This window comes from Podarcis tiliguerta, assembly GCF_965153285.1.
Source record: "Podarcis tiliguerta genome assembly, chromosome: 7".
Taxonomy (NCBI): Eukaryota; Metazoa; Chordata; class Lepidosauria; order Squamata; family Lacertidae; genus Podarcis; species Podarcis tiliguerta.
Genome location: NC_139540.1, coordinates 57,182,942 through 57,207,344, shown reverse-complemented (window position 1 = coordinate 57,207,344; position 24,403 = coordinate 57,182,942). Strand labels below are relative to the sequence as shown.

The 24,403-nt window shown below is 41.5% G+C and overlaps 1 protein-coding gene across 28 annotated transcripts in view; it reads left to right on the top strand.

Annotated features, from left to right (window-relative positions):
• The window catches only part of LOC310681456 (uncharacterized protein), a 370,382-nt gene that overhangs the window by 236,359 nt on the left and 109,620 nt on the right, over positions 1-24,403 (top strand). For 23 of the 28 annotated variants that reach the window (XR_014513284.1, XR_014513285.1, XR_014513287.1 and 20 more), the window contains one exon: positions 20,729-20,828. Coding sequence is in view for 3 of the 28 variants with exons in the window: in XM_083449238.1 (XP_083305364.1) it covers positions 20,729-20,828 (100 nt within the window). In the remaining 25 variants the exon portion in view is untranslated. Of the gene's footprint in view, positions 1-8,684; positions 8,718-16,966; positions 17,115-20,728; positions 24,391-24,403 lie in introns of those variants that run through there. The other 5 variants (XR_014513307.1, XR_014513308.1, XM_083449236.1 and 2 more) reach the window with 3 other exon arrangements.

The following is a 24,403-nucleotide window of genomic DNA, read 5'->3' as shown; positions in this document are numbered from 1 at the left end:
TTTCCTCACTTGCTTACTCCCAATATTTTTCCAAGTGTTGTTTAGAATCGGGACAAATAATACTGTCAAAAAGGCCCCTGAGCCTTGCAAGAAACCCTGTAGCCTTATTTTTACCCATCATGAAGGAATTATCATGCAGTATACGTGTGCAGGCTTGCAATTACCATGCAGATTGTGCGAAGTACAAATTACTTTTTCATCAGGGCAGAAGAAAGTGTTTCTCAAAATTATATCCCTTAACAGAAGCAAAAGCATATGACCATTAAATATATGTTGGTTCATCAAAGCTAATAATGCTGAGTGGACTCTAAAACTGTTCCAGGAATGAAGATCGTTGTAGATTGGAAAGTACATTTGAACTGATGAAAAATTGATCCCAGATTAACATTTCTTTTTTACAGCCTGGAATGTGTTTCACAAATCCACAGTGAACTGTGGCCAACTATTCCCATGAAAGAGAGATCCTAGAGGGATAACTCCCAAAGTGATATGTGCAAACGAAACAGCATATGGTTATACATATGTGTGAGATAGCCTCTTGACCTTGGATGAAATACTGTACTTTAAAGAGCCCCCACCATTAAGTAGCTTTTAATGACTTTTTAAAAAGTATCTAGTTACTACTTTCAGAGCACCAGCAAATCTGTTTGAAGTGCAAGGCGAAAGTAACACAGTGTGGCAGTGGGGATAGTTGTGAATGTATTGAACATTCAGGAAAGCTTAGCTCAAAAGGCTCATTTCATTTACAAGGAAGGATTGGATTGTAATCCGTCTTGTCACGAATTGAATAATTCTGGGTGCACAATTTGGGTTCAGGACAATCATATCTCAATAAGCCAAGATATATACTAGTCTTTTAGCCACACATGCAGTTCCTTTCTCTTTGGTGAGAGCAAAAGAAAAAAAAAAACAGTATTGCTTTAATTACAGTTTCTTGTTTTGTCTGAACCAAGAAACTATAGTTAGTGGAAAACCTCCTAGTTGGTTTGCTCCTCCTTTTTTGCAGGTGAGCGAAGGGGCTATACAGCCTATTTAGTGCTAGTAATACAATGCAGAAGATCAGTTCAGCCACTTGGTTAGTGAGAAATTAGTAAAGTTACAGGAAAAAGCTTAGTGCTGAGTTGTTCTGCAATCCATCCATTAGTTTCTGGTGCATCTATATCATCAATCAGCTTCTGAAAATGTGATCATAATTATGAAATAATAGTTTAGGATGAGAAGGAAGTGGCTAGGCAACAACACCAAATGTCAGTGGAAAACTTGACTGATCTACGTATGTAATTTCTGGAGGCTGGAGGAATCATTATCAAAACCACCTTGTTGGCATCCATCTGTCTTGAGAGACAATGGAGTGTGCCTCCGAGGGTAAGGTCAAACCGTTCGAGAATCACAGTGCTTGCTGTGACTGCAGAAACTGGTAACACTTAACTGCTGCTTCCAGCGTTGTTTTTGCTGTTTTAGCACCAAAGTGACCTCTCAAGGGCACAAGCGTGGACAGTGTAATGGAGGTCCTGGACTGCCCAGATGACAAGACCCCCTGTTGGCCTTTGCTGATGTGGTCTGAAGGAAAGCAGAGTAATACATTTGACACCAGCTTGGTTGCAGGAGTTGCCAGAAGGAAGCATAAAATACACCATCCAACTGTCTTAGGGACTCCATTCTCGATTTGTCTCAGGTTTGCTACTTAAGATGTCCCACAAGGCAGCAGGCACAGATTTTTCCTCTGAGTATGAATGCAAGGCTGTGGGGGTTTAGGGTCAGCATTTTCTTCTCCTAGACCCACCTACTGTCATCCTAATTTAGGCATAGAAAGTCTCCTTGTGAGTGAACAGAGCTTTCTTTTATTAACTTTTTGTTAATATGCATGCAAACCTTCCCCACAACCTATTTTATTTATTTATTTTTTTGTTTAGTGGGGAAACTGAGTTTCTACAGCTCTCTTTTTAAAAGGCAGCTGTTATCTCTCTTTATACTGAGGTTACATATTCTGATATAGCTCACCTCTGATAGAGGAGCTTGTTTATGTTAACTGCCCATTTTCCCTACCCCACACCTATCAAAACAGTACTGGGCCATATAAGAGGTTCAGTTCCTTCAAAAGCAAGATCATTCTGAGAATGGTCAGTGCAAGTTGCTTCTTTCATTCCTAACGAACCACCTTCTCCTCCATATCTGTAAAATAATTATCTGCAGGATGCTTTTATTGTCAGGATCGCTCGGACCTATGCTGACCCCTTCTATTTCAGCTCTTTAAGTATATTTAAATATTAGAAAACAGAGCAGCCCTGGTTATACAATGAAAATCAGATTCTTTGGAGGTGTACAGCTCAGTACACTTTGCGTTATGAGGTACACTTAGTTGGCTCTCATTAGATCTCTTTTGGTTCTTCTCAACTACGTGTTCAGATTTGTCAGGTTTTTATAGTTCTCTGGTAATGCCAGGTAAGCATATTGGGGGGGGGGGGGACGACGACAGAAATTTCCTTATTTTAAACCTTATTTTAAACCTCAGTCCTCTGTTGGCTTTCAAGAATCCTTGAGAAAGTGTGCAACTCTATTGGCGAACTGTGCCTATTTATTCGGGAGTTCGTTACAAACTCCCAAACAGCTATTTTAAGCTTTTGTCAGCTGTATTGGAAATCTGCATTTCATGACTTTGTTCATGAGAGGGGTTTTCAGAGAAAGGGATTGCATTCCAGCTGGAACAGAGTTATGTTTATACATCTTCTGTTTATACACCTTCCATTCATTCCCACTGTATTCTGAATAAGTTTGGAGGCAGTGAGATATTACCACTGCATGCTAATCAGATTTCATATTCCTATTTATATGTGGCTTTGATGCCAGCACCAGGAAAAAGGAAAAGGAAAAGAATAAATATAGTTTGGATTCTAGCATTTTGTCATAAAGGCATGCCTAACTCTATGTGAATCTGTCCCTCTGCTCACCTTACCATGCCATTCAGTTTGATTATTTAGAGCAGAAGACCTTTTTCAGCCCACGGACTAAGATTCCTTTCTTTGTGACTGAGCCAAAGGCAAAAGCAAAACTCACCTTTGTACCGTGCTCTGTTTTCGACACACATTCATCTGCTTCACACACATTCACATCTTGCATCTTGACAAGCAAGAGACATTAAAAGCTGAGGGATATTTCCGGCCAGGCAAAAAAACATTGGGTGCAAGGCAGGGCAAGTGAGGATTGTGATCAGAGTGTGTTTGTTGGTGTGTGGCTTAGGGAGAGTTCCTGAGGTCCTGTAGAGAGAGAGCTGGGAGGGCCGCATTCAATCCCCAGGTCTGAGGTTGGAAATGGCAACATAAAAATACGTGTGTGTTTGTGAAAGTTCCTGTAGGATCCCTACCTCTATGTTGGCAGGACTGACATGTGAATCTGAATTTGTAAAAATGATTGTATGGGTTGATTTGTGTGGAATGGTGGACTGATGGCCCCATTTTGAGCAGCGGTGGCTTTTTAACTCAGATAAACATTTGTTTTACATGTTGGCAAAACAGTCCACCCATTTCTCCAAGTGTCCAGCAGCTATCTTTACATTTACTACCTGTTTAGAAGGTGGGGCCAGTCTTCTGGATTTTAACAACAACAACAACATTAATAATACCACACCCATCTGAGTGGCTTACAGGATATCTAAAAACATAATAAAAACATCAAGTGTTAAAATCCTCCTGATTCAGGGCTGCCTTCAGATGTCTTCTAAAAGTTTTGTAATTCTTTATCTCCTTGATATCTGAAGGGAGGGCGTTCCACAGGGAGGACGCCACTACTGAGAAGGCCCCGTGTCCTCTTTTATCCAGAGAACAAGCTCCCCTGAATTCAGAGATCGTGAAAACTCTTGCACCACCTGCTGGATAGTTTCCATCATCAATATATACCTGAAAAGTTTCCAACCAATAAGCTGAGAGAGAGAGAGAAAAAATACATATTTTAAGACAAGTGAGGAATATCCTTGGGGAGCTCTGTTGGTTTCTCCCACATAAGTGTGGACCAGCCTGAGCACTCCCTCCTAGTTGGATAAGCTCTCCTCTAGATTCCTAGAAGAATAGGATGTTATAGTATGTGTAGTCCAACTTCCTTATAGGATATTGCCCACATCTGAATTGAAAAAAAAATGCTGAAACAGTGTAACATGGCTTAGGGCCATACTTCAGAACACCAGAACCCACTTCTCAAAGGCTGCCTCAGCTGAGGACAAAAGGCTGTAGTCACCAGTAAAGCTCTGTGATGCTGACACCATAAAATTTCTTGAAGAGTCTATTTGCCCAGAGGCTGCTGTAGTCAATAGTCCCCTCACCAAGCGTCTAATGAGATATCCTTTAGAATAGGGGTGGCTAACCTGTGGCTCCTCAGATGTGTATTTTCCATGCTTGCTGGGGCTAATGGGAATCCAACAGGGCCACAGGTTAGCCACCGCGGATTTAAAAAACGAGGGATATTAGAAGAATGGGAATATATAAGAATTCCCCTTTGAAACTAGAATGAGATTAGACTTTTCTAATGTGATTCATATGACAGGAACATGCACATAATTCTCTCCTTGTACAAACTGCCCCCTTTTTTGTATCAATTAATTGTGTAGCTCAATACAAAACGAAATATTAGCTTAAGTGATACATCTGCAGTGTCTGCTGCCAAGTGTGTATTGATCGTACCTAATGGAATCTTTGTCGGATTGTTGTCTGTCTGGCATAGTGTGTGTTCATGACATTAAAGGAACATAACACGTCAGCCAGTCAGAAGCTATTTTACTCTAAAACTCTGCTGGCCAGAGTGTTCAGATTTTATGAGCTTCTAAGCAGGAATATAGAGGCACAACCTTGGGTATGTGCAGATTTTATGCAATGCCTAATTGAGCCTTTGCATCCAATACTCCATTCAGCGGTGTATTTGTTTGGCTGGGCTCATTCAAAGGAGTTGAACCCAGTCGACTGAGGCCTTCCCTGTACAGTGGTACCTTGGGTTACAGACGCTTCAGGTTACACACGCTTCAGGTTACAGACTCCGCTAACCCAGAAATAGTACCTCGGGTTAAGAACTTTGCTTCAGGATGAGAACAGAAATTGTGCTCCGGTGGCGCGGCAGCAGCAGGAGGCCTCATCAGCTGAAATGGTGCTTCAGGTTAAGAACAGTTTCAGGTTAAGAACGGACCTCCAGAACGAATTAAGTGTGAATTAAGACACACCTAGATTTTTTTTGGGGGGGGGGAAATAAAGGGGAAAAAATTTATTCCCCCCCCCCCGGCGCGGGGCTGGGGCAGGGGAAGCCCAAGCTTCCCCCGACCCCAGCCCCCAGAAAGGGGGGCATCGCTCTGGGAGCTTGCCGGGCTAGGGAAATAGCTTCCTGAAGCCTCCAGGCTCTCAGTGAAAGCCTGCATTCGCCCCATAGGACGCACACACATTTCCCCTTCATTTTTGGAGGGGAAAAAGTGCATCCTATAGGGCGAAAAATACGGTACTTAACCAGAGGTACCACTGTACATTCATTTGTAGATGGATGGAGTTTCTATTACTCCAGGGATAGCCAAAATGGTGCCCTCCAGGTGTTGTTGGATTCCAGCTTCCTTCAGCCTTAGTCAGCAAGGCCCAGGATCAGCGGTGCTTGGACTTGTAGTTTAGCAACATCCGGACGACATCATGTTGGTGGCCCCTGCATTACTGCATGAGAGCAAGCCAGTGTTGCATTGGAAAGGGTTTCTTGGCTTTCCACACCATTTCAGGTTATGGGATGTGGCATCTAGTGTATAGAACTGTATTGGATGTAAGATAATAGATCTTATAGATATATTGTTTGTTTGTTGTTTGTTTGCTTATTAAAATTATTATTATTATATTAGTTGTGATTGTGGATTTAGTAAGGTGAGCAGTTAATTCTTAGTCTTGATGCACGAATAACGCTTCCTTGCTAACTATGGTAAGATAATGGAAGTGCCACAACAGTTCTGACGTTTTTTCTGCTTCTCTTTCATGCTCATAAGAAGCCTTGGTTATCACTGAGCCTGCTTTATGGTTTTATCAACCATGGGTAGCTCAAACCACGGTTTGCAAACCTGCTTCAATTACAACCAAGCAAACAACAGTTTGAGGCTAAGAATGGTTAGCAAAACACCAGTGTGTTAATATCTCGTATTGAGACCCACCACTTTGAACAGGGCAAGCTGCTGCAATTCTTGCCCCACCCCCCATCAGCATTATATTGATCCCAACAGGACGTTACTGTTACATTTCGAACACTAAAATTAAAGCCCTTGAATGGTGTGCTTCAAGAGGATGGCCAATGAGAAAGACCTTTGGAATGTGACAGTTTTACGCCATTGAATTTATTTATTTATTGAAAATCCGAAAACAAAATCATGTGGTACCCTACAACTGGTTAGCTCTTTGGGCAACAGCTGGCTTCATCAGGTGTGTCAAGTGCACAGAGGAGGTGATGGGTCACACACACACACACACACACACACACGTGTTTGTGTCTCAAGTCCAAGGTATTTCTTACCCCAACAGCTCTTCAGAGGAGACTATACCAGAACTGTGTATTTTATACCTTGTAATTTAGGATGCTTTATAAGCAACTTTGAAGAGTTTTTATTGGATTATAAATGAAACATAATTTAAATCAATGACAACAAACAGTGGCTTCAAGAAGCTGTGTTTTCAGCCAGGAGTATGTTTTTGCAGACAGAACGCTTTCTTTCCCAGCTGTGGTTGCTGTCAGAAAAGCCATAGCAAGACATGCCCTATGTGGGTAAGGCAGGGTTATATATTTTATCCATGTGTACACATAAAACCAACCTCTCAGTGCTGGGATAAGGGTAAGCAGGAGCTATTCCTGATCTCTTCCTTGTGTTCGGCTGTTATTTCAACAGCTTGTACTCCCGGTTGTTTCTTTACTTTTCTGCTGATTTCCAGACTTTTTGAGGGACTCTTCTGTTTCTCTTCTTCAAGGAAGCATGCTATTATCTCCCCTGTAATAGACTTTTCATTATGTGTAACATAATTTGTGACATTGCTGCCTTTAACGTTTCTGCTGTACTGAAACGTAAGAGAGAGAAATACTGATTGAGATAAGCATGTTTATTAACATGCTTCCTGCTGTGCCAAAACTCAAGGATGGAAGAGGGTATGTTCTTTTCTTCCCCAAGACAATCTGCATATTTTGTCATTATGATGCATGGTGGTTGTGATTGCAGTCTCTTAGCTGTGATTTTAAAGTCTTGGCTGATGATTAATTCCATGGCTCAGACAATTGCAAATGGCCTTTGCTCCAGTCACATAAATTTTGCACATCTCTAATAACAATGGCATTCATTATAATATGGTACATAGAAGGGGGCTGGTTTGCAGTGGCACAGGGGAAAGAAAAATCGAGGGTTCAGGAAAAGAAGGTGGCTCGTTTTTATCATCAATCACTTTTGTGATTCAGAGAATTTTAGTTACAAACCGCATTATAATAATGTATTATGTTCACATTCTACTTGTAGTTTGTGGTTCTAGGGCTGAATCATATTGAAGGCACAGTTGCAATGTGGAGTGCATTTCTAAAGTTGCAGCCTAAGCACGCTTACTTGAAAATAAGTACTACAGAGCATAGTGGGACTTTCTTCTGAAGCTGCATGTATAGGATTGTGCTGTAAGTCTTCTGTGAATGGAGCACCCACCTCATAAAGTTTCCAAGCCTTTTCAAGCTTGCAGTGGCTTCAGATAGTTGCACAGGTCATGCCACATTAAGGCTGCATTCAGACATGGAGAAAATTGCATTGGCTTTCCTTATTATAACGCTAGTGCTTCTGTCCTGTTTCCTAACATTCCTTTCATACCGCAGTATCTGCTGTGTTATGAAACTGTGGCTTTTTAACTGATATGCCAGGATGTAGTGCAAAATTTCATTCACACCAGTGGGTGTGCAGGGACACAACAATGAGCATCATCGGACACTGTCACTACACGCCCATGCTTTCTGGCGACAAATGCTTCTGTTCCCAAATGAAAAGGGCAGGAAAGAACTGTATGCTGGCATTCTGCCCCAAATTTTGTCATTTTTGTGATTATCCAGGTTTAGGCCCTGGAATCAAATAACACAGAAATGAGCACTAAACACGCACTATATTCCATTCGTTTCCCAAAAGGGACTTTTACACCATGTGAAAGTTCAGCTCTAATGCAGAAATTAGCATTTAGGGAAATGGAATAAACTACTGTGTGAATGCAGCCCTAGTTTGGCTCATAGTCTGTTGGGAACTGAATTCTTTATGAATTCTTCTGTTATGGACTTTGGCACCTTCTCTGCCAGCACTCAGATGAGTTATTAAACTTTCTGTCATCTTTCTGTCAACTTTTTGGTCCTTTCTTGGCACAAGGATCTTGACACACATTTGGGCTGCTTTATATAATATGTGGCAGCGAACCGGTTTGCTGCTATGTGTACATATGAGTGGAAATGGCTGCTAACTCCAAGCTGCCCTGCAGGTGTGTCTGTATACTGCAGACATTTGCAAATGTTCATCAGTAGCATTTGTTCTATGCAAAGTGTATGATATGTAACGAGGCCCCTGGTGCAAGGTGTCTTGTTTATACAAGTGCGATGCAGCAACAACACATTCCTTCCCAGGGTGGATGCTTGCTTTAATTTGATTGCCATTTACTCTCGCTTCCAGTGTCTGGCAGTGGTGATGAATGTAGTCAAGATGGGGCCAGAGCTTTTGTGTGAGTATGCCCTGTGATTTGCAGAGCTTAAATCTCTCCTCTTTTCCCTTATGCCCCAGCTTCATGAACAGAGGCGCCTCTGTGTCCAAACTGACAACCACTTCTTTCATTGCATTTCTTTATATTTCCTTAAGCTTCATCGTCCACACACCAAAATAGAATGGAATCCAGTGCTTAACTTCTACATAGTTTCCCCCCCCCACAGAAAAGCACAATATGACCATTCCCCCCACTGTCTTCTCATATTAGAAATGTTATTGCAATATACGTAGCCCTTTTATCTGCTTTGGCAGGACACAGCCAGAGAGAAGATGATGGGTTTCTGTGAACAGTCATATCCTCTACCCCAAGCTTCTCATAAAATGATGCTCATCAAATCCAGAGAACTGACTATTGCTTTTATTGTCTTCCTTTTTTATTGGAGGTGTGGGAGGGCAGAAGGTTGGGTTTTGGTAAAAACGGGTGTATTCAGACCAGGAAGTGACTGTCTTCTGACGTGTGTCATTCATTTTCCCTTTTGTGCAAGCCTTGTTTACTGTCATCTGTTCTGTCAGAGACGGAGCAACGTTGACTCTGCAGAGCCAGTTCCTGACTCATCTGTAGTAAAGTTGCTGTGTCTGTCTGTCGTTGTTTTTGTTTTCAACTAGATGATAAGGTCATTGCAGGAAGCATTTCATGGGAGCTTTCACAATCGTCTTTAGGGAGGCTACTGTACAGCATGTTCTCTGTATTGACTTCAGCAAGAAAAGAATGATGACAATGAAACCCTCAAGCAGCCTGAAGTTGGACAGTCAGTCCTGGATACAAAGCATTCATAGTCATCATGTTGCACCACTGATGTTATCTCAGTACATGAGCAAAGTTGAATAGTAGCCAGGTTGAGTGTGTGGTGCTAGTTTTAAAACAAGAGCATTTATTATGAAAACGGGGGGGGGGGGGGGCTCTTCTTTCTTTCTTTTTAATTATGTTTGAGTTCTCGCTTTTCCTGACTTGTTCAAATCTTTAGTTTCATTCATTCTCAGGCATAACTAGAAAAGTTTTAATATATCTGAGTAGCCGTTTGACTACAGAAGGAGAGTGCACTTTGATGAACTATTAATTCACTTAAAATTATGCTACTTTTGACAAATCATCTTACAAGAATAAAAGACTGAGGAGCACACTATCTTTTATCTGTTTTATTTGCCCTAATATACCAATATTTGGAAGCAATTACCTCAATATAATGCATTTTAAAACACCCTTCCCCCTAATACATGCATTAGTTTGATTGGAGAACTGCATTTCCAAAATTGACGACGTGCAAATTTTAAAGGATAACTCTGTTTCAGTTCAAATACCATTTCAGGGACTACAAATTAGATAGATTCACATTTTTAAAATTGTCCCCCATCCCTACCACCAACTAACAGCCAGGTTTCCTGGGTTTTGGCACTCCACAAGCTGGCATGCACTCCTGCTGAATGCTGACTGTCTTGTCATGATCTGCATGAAAAACTGCTTATGCATCTGTGTGCCATGTCACATCTTCTCCTCAGAAGTTCTGCCAAAGCCTGAACCTGAGCATTTCCCAAAGGCAATGTTGAGTCACCCCTAGCTTGGGAAACATTTTGTGGCTGTGGATGATGACTTTGTTTAAATTGTGTAGTCTTTATACAGTTAGCGTGCCATACAGTTTTAGATGGATGATTTGGTTTTGTGCAGTTTTAAGACTCTCTAAACAGGGTGGAATATGGACTGTATCTCCTGTCTAAATCAATATAAACATAACTTGCGGAAGTGGAGAAGAGTATGGGATTCAGCTGTCAGATGGTCATGGCTCCTTTAGCCTCTCATATTTTAGAACTGTTGCTTTGGAGTGTGTGTTGAAACCCCAATAAGCTCTTTTAATTAGCATTGTCATTCTGATTCAGTGGCATTCAAAACATGTTTTCATATAAGTACTTGTGAAGGCAAGTGTGTAATTCTGGTTGAAGATACTGTTGTTTGACTGTGATGTGGGAACCTTTCTTCTTTCAAAGGCCCTCCATCTGGGCCTAAAGGGTGGTTGAGATGCTGCAGAATTTCTTGATCATGAACGCTAAACTATTTATATGAGCAGCAGTAACAACAGTGTATGTGCTGTGTGAAATTGAATATGGATGCCACTGGATACTGTAGCACGTCACAATGGCAGTTGGATAAATTCCTGAGAGGGTGATTCTGTTTTGTTTGGATCCTGCTTTTGCTCCAGGGAGCAAAGGTTGCATTAAAGGGATTCTTCAGTTCATCCTCACAAGAACATGCAAGCTTAAGTTGAGAAGTAGTGAACAGACTTTGGTCACTCAATGGGCCTTTTGACTGGACAGATAATTTGAACCCAGGGCTCTGTGGTCTCACACTCTGCACCACACAGCCTTTAAATTTATGCAAGTTGTACAGCATTCTGAGAGAGATCAGCAGAACATTTTACTTCTTAAATATAAGTTACGGATGATGGCAGAAATATATGGCTAGCTAAGTTTGCAATGTGTTCAGTCATTGCATTGCATCTCCATTTAAATGTATTTTGTCTTTTGTGTTACCTTTTTCAACTGATAATTTAAAATTGCTCTCTGTGGGGATGTTCTCCGTGTCGATCTGCCTATCAATCTTTCTATCTGAATGCAGAAGTATTTGATTAGTGTGTTTAAAGCAATAAAGATGTCTAGAGTAGTGTCACAGTGATTGATACTAATTATAAGTCTTTATGTGGCTCCTTCAGTTTGGCCACTTCCCTTGCAGATTGCAATTTTATTGTTAAAATAATGCCCTGCTGTCCACAGACTAGGGCCATAAATTGTGGACTATCTTTCTTTAATGATTCTGTATCCAGTGGTAGAATCCCAATAACCTTCATTATCTTTGCTCAAAGAAGTCAGTGACTTCCACAGTGAGCGAGGAATGGATTTATTAGGGCCAGCTGAAGACTGCCTGGGATCACATCAGAGGTTATCTTGATAGTGCTTCTAGTACATTAGAATAAGCAGAAACATTAGGCAGGCACTTGCAGATAACTGATGATTTTCATTTGGTGTCTGTCTTTCACAATATTACAGTAAACAGAAATTGCTGCTCTTGAATAGGTCAAACCACTGTGGAACTTACATGGCTTGTCTGGACTTAAATGAATGAGATGTTCTGAAAATTCTCTGTTTAAACACATTACACGTAGCTAGTTGCAATCCTTTGAAGCATATTCATTGGGATTTTTACTGCCCAGATAATCACTACATGAAATTCTTTTTGTTTTTACCTCTGTGGCAAATCAACTTTTCATAGGGAAACTGTGTTATTAAAGGGAAATATATATATATAGATGGAGAGAAATTACATTTATGGTATTTTGTAGGCATAAGTTTCACGAGATATGCAAGCTTAGTTGGACTATGTTCTACACACAGAGAGACGCTTGTGTGTGGAGATCAGGAGTTAGTTCTCAGCTGGAATAAGTTTCCTGACCATGCTTTGGTTGTAAACTGTGGTAGTCAAGCAGATCTCTTCCTTCTGCACACACACACTCACACTGCCTCAATCAGATTTGCCCAGGGCAAAACATGACTGTAACAAGTGAACTAGTTTGACCTGGACGTCCAGAGCTTAAAGTACCATAAACATTGGGGCTTCTTGGAACAGAGGTTAGAGAGAAGGCAGGAGGGATTGGGGAGAAATGTGACATTGTTCACATTTAAAGGTGAACCTAATTTACACTTCCTAAAACAATGTGAAAAGGAAAACACAACCCCATCCTTCAAAATTCACACTTCTCCAAATCTTTCAATGCAGTTCTCCAGCCAATTAAGGTATACAAAAATGCATATGGTATGTATAAAAATCCATGTGTTATCACGAGAAATTGCTTACATAACCATTGGTATTAGGCAAAATTGTATACACAAACTGAGCATATGTAGTAAAGTGTTGATTCATTTTCATGAAGATTTTTTTTAATGTAGACTGATATCAAAATCTGGAGAACTGAGTTTAATATTGGAAAAATGAGAAACAGATAAACTGAAATGGGCAGGCCACATTTGTGTTAGATTCAAGGAACGTGATGCATTCACCAAAGCTGCTGATTGAAACCCAAGTTGTAAAGGTTCTTGCTTGACATCTGGGTGGTGGATGAGTTACCTACAGCTCATTTTGTGAAGCTGCTACAACTAGTGTGGTCAGCCTAAAAGAAAAAGCAAAATCATCAAAACTGATCTAGGGTGTTGGAACACTTTCCTTGAAAGGAATGGTGAAAACATTTGGACCTTTTTAGATTAGAAACAAGATGAGAGATGTACAGTATACAGTGGTGCCCCGCAAGACGAATGCCTCGCAAGACGGAAAACCCGCTAGATGAAAGGGTTTTCCGTTTTGGAGGTGCTTCGCAGGACGAATTTGCTATGGGCTTGCTTCGCAAGACGAAAATGTCTTGCGATTCCTGGGGGTTTTTTTCCGCTCCCCACTCCCTTTTTCTAAGGCACTAAGCTGCTAATAGCCTTTTAGCAGCTAATCCGCTAATCCCTTAAGCATTTAATAGCCGCTAATAGCCGCTAAACCGCTAATAGCGCTAATCCGCTAATGGACTTGCTTCGCAAGACGAAAAAACCGCTAGACGAAGAGACTCACGGAACGGATTCTTTTCGTCTTGCGAGGCACCACTGTACATTTATAAAATGACGCATGTTTTGAAGCAAGTAGGAAGTCCCCTCTCTCCCCAGTGTTACAGTGTTACATCTTATTCCTTCTCTGCAGAACTCACAACTGTTATGAAATTTGCTAACAGAAGATAGAGAGAAGGCTTTTCAGTGGCTATTAGGTATGAAAACTAAAAGGAGGCAGTATATCTCTGAATACCAGAGTCTGGCCTTCACACTGTACTTACATGCTTTCTGGAATAACCTGGGTGGCCACTGTTTGAGACCGGATCAAATATGATTTATCGAGGTTATTTTTGTATCACTCCCTTCTCCTGTAAAACAAGGTTGGAGCAGTGCAAAAGGCAGCATGTAGCCACACTAACATAAGAAGAGCCCTGGGGCAGGATCAGTCCAAAGGCCCATCTCTCAGCCAGCATTCTGTTCTCACAGTAGCCAACCAGATGCAAATAGCACAGAGGATCCAAGCGCGGCAGCACTCTGCTCATGTGTGATCCCAACAGTGGAGCAGCTGGGAGTCAGCTGGAACAGATCTCCTAGCTGCTTAGAACAGCAAGCAAAGCTGATGTGGGCTTTCATAGGGGTCGCTGACACAATGGCCTATTTGATTGCACAGTGTCTTATCTGTCGCTTATAGCTTGTCTCTCTGCAATTCCTTCCTTTGTCCAGAATTGAGTTATGGCACACTAAGCTGAATCCCAGCTTGATATCTTTCATAAACCATTGTTGGCTCAAGCCCTGATACTGTTTGGGCAAGGAATTCACAGCTGTAAGGCAACTCTAAGGGAACTTCTTTTCCAGAGTGCCATTCCTTTCATCTCAGGCCTCTTGAGACACCAAAGCTGTAAGTGGTTTGATGGAGACAAGACAGAACTATGCATCTGTCTGTTGAGGGTATATTTACTGACTCTGCTCTCTCTAGTTGTCGCCAGCTTTTATAGAAGGCCAGTGTAAATTCTAGCATTGAAATTTAATTATATATATACAGTCACCAAAAATTAATATGTACTGGCCAGGAGTCTCAAGAACTTCCAAAACATTCAGATAAGCAAACATTTAGATAAGCAGTCATGATATTTACATAGGATTACATGGCTATTATTAGTCATTTATGAAGCACTTCCTTGGCATGCCAAATAATTTACAGCCCTTATCTGCTCCTTCCTCACAGCAGCCTGATGAAAAAGATCATTATTATTTCTGTTTTTATGGATGGGGAGCTGAGTTTGCGAGGTAGTGACTTGCCCAAAGCTTCCCGGGGAGCCCATTCAATTGCCGAGCTAGGAACTGAAATTGAGTTTCCCTGGTTGATTTTCAAAACTGAGTCCTCTGGGTTGTGCTGGCAGGCCCAGGGGCACAAAATGAACTCAGATCATTAGTTTTGAAAACTTGAGGTTTGTGTTTAAGTAAGCTTCAGCATGTTGGTGCACACACATATGCATTTGTCCCACACCTACAATATTTCTGTTTTTAGTTTCCTAAATGCATTGATCAGGAAACACAGTAATATTTATTACTTTCTAAAACTTTTATCCTGACTACTTTTTGGAAAACTCATGGCATTGAACAAGTTGAAATGCCAAAACAGTGTTTCACATGAGTAGACCACCCATGAAAGCTCTTCATTGTATGAGATACAGCTGATTGTGTTATGAATCCCTATGTATAAAATAGGCCAGACTCTGTCTATGAACAGTTTAAATCCAGGTCGCACTGCATTGTCCTTCATCATAGAGTTTGCTTGCCTCAAACTGAGAGCAATTGTTTGTTCTGTAGAAGCAGCTGAAGACAAATGTTTGTTTTGTAGAAGCAGTTTGCCTCAAGTCACAAATGATGGTGTACTTTGCAGTAGTAATGTTGTAATGTGCCAGCCTAGCACTTCTGTCTAGTCATAGATTCTAGGAACATGCTCTTCCTACCCCCAAAGCTAAGCCCCCAACTTACATATATAGGCCTAGCCCAAAGAGAAGTCTTATGCCTGTCCAATTTAGATAGTAGAACGTTGAACTTTTTCAGCTTCTCATGTAACAGTGTTTCAGTAATATGGGAAGTAAGTCACCACTGAACAGATAGGAGTGTCCTTCAAGCTCAGAGGATGGGACTCTATGGGACATTTGCTGGTTGATTATTTCTTCAACTTCTCTTGCCATTGACCCCCTATGGGGGACTCTATGGGACCTTGTAAGTTACCTCTTTGGACCTTTTATTGGCTCATGTGGGACCAACATGGATAGCTGGCCCTGATGAATACTTGAGATTCCCAACCCCTATGGTTGTAATTTGTGGGCTGTCATTTAATTTTATCCCGATTCTAATTTTTAAGCTGCATTTTAACCAGTTGTTTGATTGTGTTTTAATGTATTTGATATTTGATGTTAGCCTCCCTGAGCCTGGTCTTGGCCAGGGAGGGTGGGGTATAAATAAAAAATTACTTACATACTTACTTACATTGACTACCTGAATTCAGAATTCTGCATTTCAATCAACATTGAGCTGGACAAGCATATTGGCAACTAGTCATTAATTCCAGTGGGTCTACTCAAAGAAGAACATAGTTGAAGACCACCCATGGGCTTGTATGGAAACTATAGTGTGATGGTTCAGAAGTAATAGCAAACTGTGGTTTGCACTAAACAGAACATTACTAATAAAATCGGAGCATACAAGTGAAGGAGGAGGAAGAGAGCCAAGCCCAGGTTTCACTCATGAAACAAGGTCGTTCGTACTAGGCTTCTCAAGCCGTATCACAATTGTGTCTAAATGGCTGAGGTTTTGAAGCTTTCCTGCTATCTGTGCTAGCTTTTTATCACCCCTGCCCTGAATTAATTTTATTCTTTTTCTCAAGCTCAATATTGGGAACAAGCCAATAAATATGTATACATTATTTTTCTCTAGTTCAGTTCCCCCACCCACCCATTCCCAATTTAACTGCTGAATTTAGGAACTGAATAATCAATTGTTTGACCGAAGAAAGTAGTGCCCATTCTTTCACAATATGATTATTTCCTTTTGTTATTTTTGACAAATTCATGCAAGTTCATATGTAATACAAGAGAAGGATTTTTTTATTATTATTAAAAATGTAGAAATCCAAAGGCTTCTTCAGGTTAAGCCTTCAAGGTTTTCTAAAGCATTCTTACAGCATGTTACTAATTAAGATAGGGTTTTCATTTTAAGTTATACCAAGAATACCATTAGAGTTTCCCCCACCCACAAGTTCTATTGCAATTCACTTGATACAGATTTCAAGGAACTGCTCAGAAAATACTGTGTGGTTTTACTGAGTGTAATGTAGATCCAAATAACACAATCAGAACCTATTGTGCAGCCAGAGCCCACCTGAAAATTAATTCAGATTAGATGGAGCAGAAGGGCCCAGGTTCCATCTCTGATATTTCCAGGTAGGGATGGGAAAGACACCTCCCATCTAAAACCCTGAAGAGCCACTGCGAACCTAGACCATATTGTACCTTCTAGTTATTGAACTCCTGTCTCCCATTTGCCCTAGATAGTTGTCAGAGATTATGGAGTTGGACTCCAATAGCTGAGTGGCATTACGTTGACATACTGGGGTTTTCCATTAAAGTGTAATATCAGAGCTTCCTTTTGGTGCCCATGAGGGATCTCTTTATCCACCCCTATATTTACCTGGCCCTTCATCTGAAGCCAATTCCTTCCTCTCCAAGCCCAGAGGGAAGAGCCTGCCAACTAAAGTGAAGCCCAAAACCAGGTAATGTCAAGGGGCTGTCAGGAATGCTGGGTCCTCCACAGGTCAGGAAATGACTCGAGATGTGAAGTGCAACCAGCTTTTATTCAAAAAGTAAAAACACAACAGTTCCTCTAGGCTAGTCTCTCTTAGTTGAAGTTGTTGCTGGATCTGGCATCTCGCTCCTTCTTCCCTCTTTAGTCCCCTCACTCTGAACTCCTCCAAGCAGCTGTAAACTGTGGTGAGGAAGGACTTCACCTCTGGGCCTGTCTCCTCCTCTGGGCCTGCAGACTGGTCTTCTGTGTCCCACCACCACTGTCCTGGGTCTAAGTCTCTTTCCTCTGTGTCATCCCTGGGCAGTTCTTAGGTAGGTGGTGCCCACTACTCTTCCTCATCCAGCCAGTCCTTGACAGGTAATTGCTAAGGTGCTGTTACAGTCTTCTCCTTTTATATATGCACCATCCAGTAACCTGATTTATATAGACCAGATAACATGCAGGCCTTGCCCTAATGAGTGAAAATGTTGTCCTGAGTTCATGGGACTTTATATGCGTATCCACCATTTGGACTTCAAGTCTAATCCCTTTGACCTTGCTCTCCAGGCTGTGTTTTACTTTTGCCCACTTTAGTACATGTGTGAATAGGCCCTCACACCACTTGTCTGCTAGAAATAAATTACAATCCAGTTATTATAGCAGACATCTGTGTGGTCCAGCGTGTGCAGTATTTTCAGTAATTATTTCTGCAGTCTTGGCCAACTGTCATGAAAAGGATCAGATGTGGAATTAAACAGAAGTTTTATACTTCAAAACTGCCACAGTTATACATTCATTAAAAGGAAGCCTATTTGCAGGCATACAAAGAGCCATTGTTATGCAGGCAGAAATCATATACAACTGTGGAAGAGTTTCATCTCTTTTATACAGTTGTTGTGTTCTTATTTTCTTTGTCTTGCAAGTAGAAACTGCTTGCCTTTTGTTGAACTCCCCTGACTACAATTGCATTTTTTTGTTAAGAATTGGATGATTATTGGCAGATGTGTCATTTAATTTGTGTTCATGCATCCTATTGGGATTTTAAAGCCTTCCTCAATTGTTCATTGTCAGGGTGTATATTTTTTTTTTAAATACAAAGCTATGATAAATTCTGACCAACTTATTTATGAGATTTGTTCTATTAAGATGCCTCTGTGTTAATACTGAACTGATTAAACATTTGGATGGTTGTAGGATGCCAGAATCATTGCCACGTCAGAGTATTTTACCAACAGCTACTGCTATTTCACTTTTATTATATGCCAACAGGGAAAAAGTCTGTTGAGCTGTTGGCAGAAGGAATGAAATAATACAATTATACCAAGACTTATTCACTCCAAATTCAAACTAGCATGAATCCTGGGAGTTGTAATTGGTGATGAATCTTAGAATTCTTTGTCTCACATCCCTAGTCTCTCTCATTGGGCTAGGTTTTCTTCACTGTACTCAGGCAGCTTTGAACACAGTTTATTCTTATAGTTCAAGGTGGTCCTGCAGGTGTTGTTGGACTCCAACTCACATCAGGCACAACCAACATGGTCAATGGTCAGGGATGATGGGAATTGTAATCTAACTACATGTAAAGGGCCACAGGTCCCCCACCCTGCCTTTGTGTGAGAGGGCCTCATTCTGCTCTCACACTGGGACTGATAAGGGTGCCTCTGGTGCATCAGTCCCAATTCTCTTCTGACTAGTTATAAGCTTCTGCTTTTGCTATGGGCAATCCTCTGGGCAACCCCAAATTTATAATGATCGTTGTATGCTGCCTTTTAACGGCCTTTTGAGTCCCTTCCCAAACTGATGGGATAGTTATATGAATCTTGTGTGGCCAGTCTCTGCTAATGAGCGTGCAGTGGTGTCATTGTAAACGTCATATAAAATATAGATATGAAGTAGGGTTCAATGTGCAGCAGTATACAGAGGTGTCTTCATGGAACTAGTGAAAATTCCAACATACATAGTAAGGCAAAGGCATATGAAGAGCATCTGTGAACCTCCCCTGTCTATACATTCACTACATCCAGAATTAAGCTCTGTGTCGTTGTTGTCTTGATTCCTTGGCCCAACCATGGTAAATGCCTTCCACATCTCTTCTTCTACCCAGAGATAGCTGACTGTTTGCCTGTGTGTGTATTTGTGGCATGTAACTCTCCAACAGGGACGTGGGTGGCGCTGTGGGTAAAACCTCAGCGCCTAGGACTTGCCGATTGCATGGTCGGCGGTTCGAATCCCCGCAGCAGGGTGTGCTCCCGTCGCTCGGTCCCAGCGCCTGCCAACCTAGCAGTTCGAAAGCACCCCCGGGTGTAAGTAGATAAATAGGGACCGCTTACCAGCGGGAAGGTAAACGGTGTTCCGTGTGCTGCGCTGGCTCACCAGATGCAGCTTGTCACGCTGGCCACATGACCCGGAAGTGTCTGCGGACAGCGCTGGCTCCCGGCCTATAGAGTGAGATGAGCGCACAACCCTAGAGTCTGGCAAGACTGGCCTGTACGGGCAGGGGTACCTTTACCTTTAACTCTCCAACAGTTTGACTTCACCCCTGAAGGCGCACTCTTTAATTGTCTCCTGAGACAGATGGATGACAACCATTTTACCCCAGCTTAATAAGATGGACACTTGGCCGATTAGCAGGATGGAACCACCCACCCCTAAGCTTTGCCTGTTTAAATTGCAGGCGGGAATGTGTTTGATTTGAGGAACATTCAGCCAGGTGAGCTTTCACCAGCTGCTTGAAGTGTTACAGCTGAAAACAGAGTTTTATTACTCCATCTGCTATTTTAAGACCACTGGGCCTAAGACTCATGAAGTAGCAGTAAAAATTGTAGGGACAGGCATCTTACAACATCTTAGCCATGGTTGCAGAATTAAAACGAAGGCCCACATTCGTAACTGCTGCTTCCATTTCAGTTCTTTTTCAGAGTTCGGTTATCCAGCAATAATGTATTGATCAGTTCAATAGGATCCATGGATCCTGTCCCAAAGTTGTTGTTGTTTTGTTTTTAAAAAATCCTACACTTATATGGGGTTTCCAGTGATTTTGTATCCATGGCCAAGTTCATACTTGGTTAGCTTCAGTAATTCTACATCCATGGGGTGTTCCTAAACCAACTACTGTGTCCTTTCTGAAACATTTATAATTTTCACATGTTTAACTCATGATAATAAGTGGCTTTTGCTGCAAATAAATTGATTTTTATTTTTTATTTTTGGCTTATGGTCATCTGAATGTTTAGCCTTTATTTTATTTCTGGATTCAGCTCTTGTTTATTACTGCTCAGACCATTCCCACTTGTAACACTTGGATGTCTGCCAAGCACTCTTTGTTTACAGTAACAAGGGTGGAAAGGCTGACTTCCTGACCGTACTCCCAAAGTCTAAGGTGAAGCGTCTGGCAGGTGTGAAAAAACATTGCTCTTGCATTTGAACCTGTGCAATGTATTCCATATAAGGACCCAGTCCTAAACTAACAAAGGAAAATTGGACTGTTGCCCAAGATGAAATATTAACACTTCATTAGGCTATGACCTGGTTCAGCTGCAAAGTCGGTGCATCTAACATCAAGTCATTTGGCTATATAATTCTTGTTTGTACATTTTCCTACAGGAGAAGTCAGAACTCAGCAAGCAGCTAGAGACTGCGCATCACACAGTGAAGCTCAGACCTGTATCCTCTGAGGCCTCTTCACCACAACTTTCTTTTTCAGGTTAGTACTATACAACCTGTATATACCTTTGTTTCAGGATATGGCTAGTAACTCTTGATTGTTTGGGGAGCCTTTGAGCTTAGGTTGAGAAATACATCTAAGGTGGAATGGGGAACCCTTTTCAGTTAGCTATGCAAGTGAGTGAATCCTGATCAGCTGATCAATACCGACAGCAAACCCTTTTGAAGTTGCCTATTTGCAGGTGCAGTTTGGATTAAAACCACACCAGCAAATGGACAGTTTTTCTCCGCAAATGGGCAAAGCTGCAAGGCCAACCTGCAGAGGAAGCTTGTCACTTTGCAGGCATGGTTTTAACACAAACTGCACTTGCAAGGGTTTCCTGTCAGCTGAGCAGGGCTGTCAGTGAGGAACAACCAGCAGTGCACTTTAATATGCCATTGGCTGCTTTCCAGCCACATCTTCATCTGCCCCTCACCTGCCATTGCATATTATGTCAGGTGTGGGACAACTGGTCATGTTTTGGAAGGAAACAGTCTCAAAAGCCAAATTAGGGAACTTACTAGACCTAATCTGGCCTGTGGGTCAGTGGTTCCCCATGCCTAACGTATGTTGTTCCTGTCCTGTTATGCATGTCATGTTTAAACGTGCCTCCCTAGCATGACAAGCACGGAGAATATTTCCAGGGCCCATATTTTGAAAAGCTTGCAGTACACAGCTTAGCTTGCTTTCTTGTCCAAAGATTGTTCTCCATTGTTATCTTGATATCAGCTCTTCTTCTTATGACACAGGTAAGCTTATTGCACCCAAGGCTGCATGCTTTGTGATACTACAAGTTACCAAATGGAGAGTAATGTAGTTTTATGTTGTGAACAGTGCTAAGATCTACAGGTACAGAGAGGTATACAAATTAAAAAACCGAAAAAAATTGACCTTTTATGAAGGGACTGTTTACTGATCATAGATAATACTTTTGCTGTTCTCATTATGTGCAATTCATCACACACACACACACACACACACACACGCAAACGTTGCATGATTGTGTCAACTCTCTATTATGATTCTTACGGTAGCTATACTTTATACACAGAGCATGTCAGTTTAAAAAGCAAGTAGGACATAATAGCAGGTTTTCATTCAAAATTCATATGAACAGCACCGAATAGCCCACCCTGAATCTTAAATATGTTCTAAAAATTCTCAGTTAAGCCCTGTCATCATGAAAACAGGTGATGAGCCTATTTGGACTCTACCGGTTCAGATTGCGGGGGGGGGGGGGGGTCACATGGTTGAGAGTTCCACCATACCCAAAATATAGTAATAGACAGAGCTTCCTCCAGCTGGTACTCACCAGAACTCAGTTCTAGCACCTCTCAGGTGGGTGCTATTGCCATTATAAGAGAACAAGGGAGACATTCATGGTGAGTTCCATCACCTCTTTTTCTAGAAAAATGGCACTGGCAATAGATTCTCACTTTACATAGAAAACGAGCAAACAGGGAAAAAGGTTTGCTTCCATTAGCTGTGGTTCATAGCTGTGGTGCATCAGAGCACTGTGAAGCGCTAGCATTAAAAGAAGGATAGGAAATGGCTTGGTCCAGGCGCCATCACAGAGACAAGTTTAGTGTCAGTACTTTGATCTGTGTACCATATTTTGTAATCCATTGCAGAGGCTTATGAGAACTGTTGTTCCTTTGACCTTGGAATTGTGATGGTGTGCATATTTCTGGAATCCAACCCTGAGCAAACTTGTGTTGAGAGGCCTTTGCTGATGCAAGTGTATTGATAAAGAAGCAGGGAGAATAAAATATGCAATCAAAGAGATGTGCAACCAAAGGGATGGCATTCAGATGAGCCCGAAGCCACTAAATAGCCCTTGGCAAGTCACACCAAAGTTAGGGATGTTTGTTTTGCTTTATTGGCCAACATCCAACTTGGGGTCATTGCTGGAGCTATGTGCAACTCTTGGGTTTCTATTTATGTAAGAGTTGACAAATGTTTGTTTTGGTTTCAATCCACAGGCTTCGCACCCCTAGGTTTCACTTTGAGGTTTCATGTTGAGTGAAAAATAAAGAGTTCTGTCTGGTTTGGGGTTAAAACCTCAAGTAACCACAGACTTCTCTCTAGAGTCTACAGGGAAAGGAGACGGTTCACTGGAAAGGGCTAGATGTGCTGAGCTTCATGAACTTTTCAAGGGAGCGTGAGCTGAATAGTGACTCTACTCTTTCCCATCAGGACAGGCTTAGTGACATGCTTCAGATTTATTTTTTTTCTGAAGTCAATATATCAAAGTTCACAGCCTGTTCAAAAATATTATTTCCCTCACAGTTCCTGTAAGTTTATTGAGAGAGATGTTTTTTCTCGTAAAGTCATAACAGTTGACCAATACTTTAATAGTGCCGCCTAAACCCTTCTCTGCTTGTACCAATTCTCACCATTGGCACCCAGTCCCATCTCTCCTTAGGCCTTGTATGCTGAGATGTCTTTTAAAAACTTCTGAGCATGTGGAGTGTTCATGAGCATTCCATCACATCTTTTTTTTAATAGAGCCATTGGCTTAGCCATCAAGGACTCATTTCAGTCAACAAAGGCTACTGATGTTTTAAAAAAGCAGTCTGTGTTTTACCTCCTTGTCCCTTTGTTTCGTTTATTTGATTTGGGAAATAATTGGGAATAGCCTTTTTTTCTCTGAATTTCTACTTTGCTGTGTGCTGGAATTTGTTACCTTACTCATGCAAAAGTTGATGACGCAAGAGAGTCTCCAAAGCTGGTTCTGATTTCACATATAGAGATAGCGATTATATAGATTACAGGTGTTGATTTAACAGGCATTTAAAAATTGGAATGTTAAGAGTGTTGGGATGTACACTGGTACTTATCTGATACTCTGTGAAAGTTGATCACCTTTCAAGTGGTTGATCAATTACATTTAAATGCATTTACAGATTACTGAAATTCTGTATGGGTGCAATTTTTTTTTTTAAATAGAGCAAGACAACCTGCAACTTAATAACTAAAACAACACTGATTTCTTAAGACAGACTGAGCTGATGTATCAAAATTGCCAAAGCGATGATTCCCAGTGCCATTTCAAACCATAAAAAGCACCAGCATTAGACAAGCCAGTGTTCGCTAGGCCTCTTTGCGTATTACAGCATATATATTTTCTGTACCTAGGTGTACAGTTTATATTCAACAGTATGCAGTGTGTGGGATCTCCATAGCAAATCACCTTTTGGAACTCTTTTCTTCTTTTCCCTGTGTCCAAGGCTATAGCCTGTGGTATGCAAACTGGTTTTGCATTTGGATCATCCTTGTATCTGCTGAGTGGTCCTTTGGGCCCCCCAGGACTGGACCAGTGAGCATCCTCTTTCACCTGAGAACCAATGAAAAGAAGCATTTGCTGTTTGGGGCTGCTTTCCTCCCCACCCCATTTTCCACCTGCTTTTTACCAGAGTAGTTTTCTCTCTCTGCTCTGCTCACCTCTTTTCCTTATCCCAAGTGATGTGTACATGTACATTGCTAACATGTCGATCTACGTTTGAGTGGCATCATACGAATGCCAGAACTTGTACCAGGCTACTACTGTAAAGGGACGCGGGTGGCGCTGTGGG